Source organism: Spinacia oleracea, chromosome 3 (genome assembly GCF_020520425.1).
Source record: "Spinacia oleracea cultivar Varoflay chromosome 3, BTI_SOV_V1, whole genome shotgun sequence".
Taxonomy (NCBI): domain Eukaryota; kingdom Viridiplantae; phylum Streptophyta; class Magnoliopsida; order Caryophyllales; family Amaranthaceae; genus Spinacia; species Spinacia oleracea.
Genome location: NC_079489.1, coordinates 41,890,915 through 41,895,786, shown reverse-complemented (window position 1 = coordinate 41,895,786; position 4,872 = coordinate 41,890,915). Strand labels below are relative to the sequence as shown.

General features: G+C 39.0%; 1 protein-coding gene across 1 annotated transcript; it reads right to left on the bottom strand.

The window, feature by feature from the left end:
• Positions 1–342: 342 nt before the first annotated feature.
• On the bottom strand, positions 343–4,434 carry LOC110785262 (uncharacterized). Its single transcript, XM_056839058.1, has 5 exons — positions 4,292–4,434; positions 4,067–4,113; positions 901–2,309; positions 539–771; positions 343–493 (listed from the first exon to the last, which is right to left on the bottom strand). Exons 1-5 carry the CDS (start codon positions 4,432–4,434, stop codon positions 343–345), a joined length of 1,983 nt encoding a protein of 660 aa, XP_056695036.1.
• Between the last annotated feature and the right edge of the window lie 438 nt (positions 4,435–4,872).

Below are 4,872 nucleotides of genomic sequence, written 5' to 3'. Positions count from 1 at the left end.
CTTTTTCCAAAATAAAGGTTAGTAGTGTTTCAAACCTCTACAAAAAGGATTCAAAATCCAAATTTAAGATCCATAAACATGAAGTACAAAAGATAATCAAAGTAGCGCTCTACGCTCCTTCGTGTCACGAAATCCGTTTATAATGGAATCCACACTAAACTTCTTAGCAATCTCTCTTTCAATGTAGATAATCAAACAATTCTCCAAGAAATCATCATCCATCTTATTTCGGAGTCTAGTTTTGACAATGGTCATAGCAGAAAAAGCACGCTCGGTAGTAGTTGTAGAGACCGGCAAAGTTAATATGAGCTTAATCAATCTATGAATAAGTGGATAAATATCTTATTTTCTGGTCTCCACCAACCATCGGCATAATTCAGAAATACCAGATAGTTTTTGCGCATCACCATTTTTAGTGATCTCTGCCTCAAAATGAAGTAATTGAACTCTCAATTCTTCTTTCTCAAAATCTGTAAAATCTTGAGGATAGAACCTGTGAACAAGCTTGCATAAGTTGTCGACCTAAAATCCTTTGCACCATTCTCTAGGATCCAAAGCACAACTAAGCATGAGTAACTCCACTGCTTTCTCACTAAATCTGTTGTTCAGTTCCTGTAATTGGAAATCAATAGCAGCATTGAAAATATCAACTCGATAATGATGTTCAACTGAAACAATATATCTTTGACGTCGAGCACGACCTCGTCTCTCAACATAACAAGTACTCATATCAGGGACATCAACAGATTGAACTTCACAGAATGATTTCACCTTGAAAAAAAATTAATGCCAATATTAGTAAAAAGTAATACGAACTATGAGAGAAAAACAAAGTGGAGTACATAACTTTTGGAGTAAAATATGAAACTAAATAGAATTTTGAAGTTCATATCATCTTACCTTTGCAAGAAGTGTTTCCCATCCGTTATCTCTTAAATTTTGGAGAAGATCCTTTGTGCTTGAGACAAGGTGCATTGCATTTAATATATCTTGAGACTTGCGTTGCAAAGCTTGGCAAAGAGAATCTGTAATCTCCATAATTTCTTTCATGAGATGTAAGACAAAAACAAATTCAAAGGAATTCATAGCCTCGAGAGATGAAAATGCTTCCCCTCGTTGAGAAGGAGTATTTCCCTCATCCACAATTTTTCCAAGAACATTACATGTTGCCCTGAACATCTTTATCAAGCTCGAAATAGATTTCAAATGGGAACTCCAACGTATGTCTCCAGGTCGCTGCAAATTCATCATTTGATTGAGGCCCGTCCCAGTTTGAAGCTCATTACTTTCAATCAAAGAAGCAATTTCAGTGGCAAAAGTGGCTCTCAGTTCATCACTATGCTTGCAAGAACCCAAAACAAAAGTGACAATGGAAGCCAATTTAGAAAAGAATTGATAAACAGGGATTACTTCTTTAGATGCAGCAACTAATGCCAATTGCAACCGATGGGCAAAACCATGAATGTAGTAAGAATAAGGACATTCTCTAGAAATAAGAGCTTGCAACCCATTCCATTCCCCTCTCATGTTACTTGCTCCGTCATAACCCTGTCCTCTTATATTTCGAATGTCAAAATCATAGTGAGAGAGAACCGAACATATTTCATTTTTTAGAGTCATAGACAAGGTGTCAGAAACATGAACGAGGCTGAAAAAACGCTCTCTTACAAAGCCATCATTGTCAACATATCTTAGAACAATGGCCATTTGCTCCTTTCTTGACATGTCACTAGCTTCATCAACAATGATGCAATAGTTTGCATTGTTTATTTCTTCACGTATTTCCCACTTTACCTTCTCAGATACAACTTGTAAAATCTCTTTTTGTGAGTCTGAGGAGATATAAGAAGAATTTTTTGGGGCATTGTCTAAGACAACTTTGGCAACATTTTTATCATAGGAAGACAAGAGAGTTACAAGCTCTAGAAAGTCACCACGATTTACAGAGCCTCTTTTTTCATCATGGCCTCTCATGGCGCATCCCTGAAATACCAAATATAAGACTGCATCAATAGAAGCTTTTAGTCGCAATCGATTATCTGCTATTTGCTGCAATGTTTGTCTCATAATTACATGTGGCATATGTTGAGCTTGGTTCAATAAATCTTCACAAGCTTGCTCGCATAATTTATGAGATGAATTTGGGTCTTTACCCACATGATTTAGTAAAGGGCATCTCATCCCATTTCTAACTTTCTTCCAATTACGAAATCCATCTACTGTGAAGGCCCTTTGTCCTGGATGACCATTAGGCTTATTAAAGAGAAAACACAGAAGACAAAACACAGCATCCACTTCTAGAGAATACTCTAACCAAGATCGATATAATGAAAACCATGAAGATTGAAAACGACGTTGATGAGAGGATGGTCCAGACTTTTTATACTCCGAAAGTATGGGTTGATAAGGACCTAGGCTTAAATAAGCCCGTCGAATAACATCTTGTTGTTCAACAGGGTACTCCCAAATTTGTTTTCTCTTCCCGGGATCACGTAAAAATGGAATTGGTACCAATTTCTTCCCTAGTTTCAACTCTATGGTGTTTTGAAGGTCGGTTTTCTATGGCTAGATTTTCAGCTAGTAGAGAAGAAAAGTCACCATCCCCATTATTTTCAGAAATTTCAGTGCTTTTTCGTTTAAATATTGAATCAATTTTACTTTGCTTTCCCATTAGCAATGTGAAGGACAACTGCTAAAAACAATCACCTTAAATTAATTTCCCAAATTTAAAGTAATAATAACAATTATTCTAAATAACAACATGACCACTAAATTGAAAAACATTAGAAATCAAGCATTAGGAATCAAACAAAAGTACAAACAGATCAAGGGATGACAAAATAAAGTTAATTAGGGTGATAATTGTTACAATTTCACATATACTTCGTAATAATAATATATGCTCAAAATTAAATTAATTGAAAAATAACAAGAAATCATAAACTCACAAATTAAAGAATCAAAGATGGGATTTGTATCATACCTTAAACTGTTGTTGTTTGAATGATGAACAATTTTCTGGGTTTCTAACAGATTATGGAAATGAGAGGGAAAGTTTTTTTTTTCTGTGCTCCATACGAAATTGAAATAATGAGAGAGAGTAAGAGAGAGAAAATAATCTCCATAGAAAAGTCTGGAAACTTGATGTTCCCAATGAGAGTACTTGATTACTTACTGATACACGGCAACGTCTTGATACACGGCAAAACTATGTACTATGTTTTAGTGTTTTTAAATTTTATATTCAGTTTAATGGGCTTAGGGGGGGCCAATATAAAAGAAAACTATCTGATTTGAACTTGTGAGTCTGTAGTATAATAGGGGTAGTTGGGCCGTTAGGGGGGGCCATGGCCTACTTGGGCCTCCATTGTGCTCCGCCCCTGAGGCAGTGGTTGTCACCCATCTCATGCTTCTGAAGTATGTGTGTGACGATGGGGCAATAGGGACTATACACGGATACCAACGACAAGTAAGAGACTGCTACCTCACAACTCTTAACCCATCAGCATGGAGGAAAGATTTGGTCGGGACCAAAGGCAAAAAGAAATATGAAGAAGAATCACCAACTGCCGGCGAGAATAACCCAGTTAAAATAGAGAAAAGTGGCTGAAGAGTAGAATGTCAATAGACTAGTCATAATACTTTATGTAATGTGAGCCTACAAAACGGCCTAGCAGTTGTGTAAGAGCCAACAAAACGGCCTGTAATTCACGCCTACAAAACGGCAAATCTACTTTCGCTGTTTAGCTAAATATTAACTTTACGATAATATTCCTCCTATCGAACCTCTGATAAACTTATGGCCCAATAAAGCCACTCATCGAATGAAGAACTCAAACTCATATAACAAACGCAAGAAAGTGACTCAATCAAAGAAGTCACTCCATATTGACGACCTCCGACTTGGCGGCGTCACGAGTGGTTAATTGAACGACGGCCTTAGAAGTGGCCTAAACAAAGTAGTCATTCAATATGGACGTCCTCTCCTTTGAAGGCATCATAAAAGACTAATCGGTTGACGGCCTGAGGAGTGGCCTAGATTAGCGCCCCAAATTAAGCTGATCACCTAAAACACTGGGGTAACCGTCCACAATTGGGCAAGAAAGCATGTTCCTGAAAAGTCAGTATGAAACTGAGATGGAATAAAAACATAAGTGCACAGAAGGCACAAAATATTCATACATGCGCACCAGGCGCAACAAACCCAAATAAAAATAATGCCCAAAGGCATCAATGTTATTACAAGCGCCTACGGCGCCACAGAAACCAGCACTAAGATACAGCAGTCTACGGATGAGGGGCCATCGAGCTTCCGTCTTGGATATCTTGATCTTCAGGAGAGTTCACCTCCTCTTCCTCTGCGTCCTCATCCTCCCCCTCACTAAAAAACTCGGGAGGATCAAGACCAAGACGACGAGCGGCCGAGACGGCCATCTAGTATGATATCCGGCGTCTAAACCAGGAAGAGTCTTTCCCATCCATCGACTGATCCCAAGCCCGCCGAGCATTCTCCAAAATGGCCTCCTCCCCAAGCTTGAAAGAACTGGCGGCTTCCCCCCGAATAGTTTCAATCTCATCTTTGGTGGCCTTGAGCTTCTTCTCCAGGGATTCCACCTTGGTAGAGAAGTTGGTGACTCGATCCGAGACACGGGCATACCCAGTCCTAAGAGCAATCAACCTCTCCTCATGCTCCATCAGCTTCTTCTCATAGTTTTGGGCATCCTCCTCAGCCTTTCTCAGGGAAGCCGTCTTCGACCTGATCTGGACATCGACGTCCTCATTGATCATTCTAGCCTTTTTCTCAGCGTACTGCTCATGATTCTCAATTTGTTCCTTGTGCTTCAACATCTCTTGGTGCATGTCAAAGCGGTA

Bases quoted from the DNA above. Each gene is read 5' to 3' on its own strand.
- LOC110785262 (XM_056839058.1), bottom strand. From the start codon at position 4,434: ATGGCCGTCTCGGCCGCTCGTCGTCTTGGTCTTGATCCTCCCGAGTTT. The intron at 4,114-4,291 runs GTAGACTGCTGT...CTGACTTTTCAG, and splicing joins AGCTCGATGGCCCCTCATCC to GAACATGCTTTCTTGCCCAA. The intron at 494-538 runs GTGCAAAGGATT...GCTTGTTCACAG, and splicing joins GCTTTGGATCCTAGAGAATG to GTTCTATCCTCAAGATTTTA.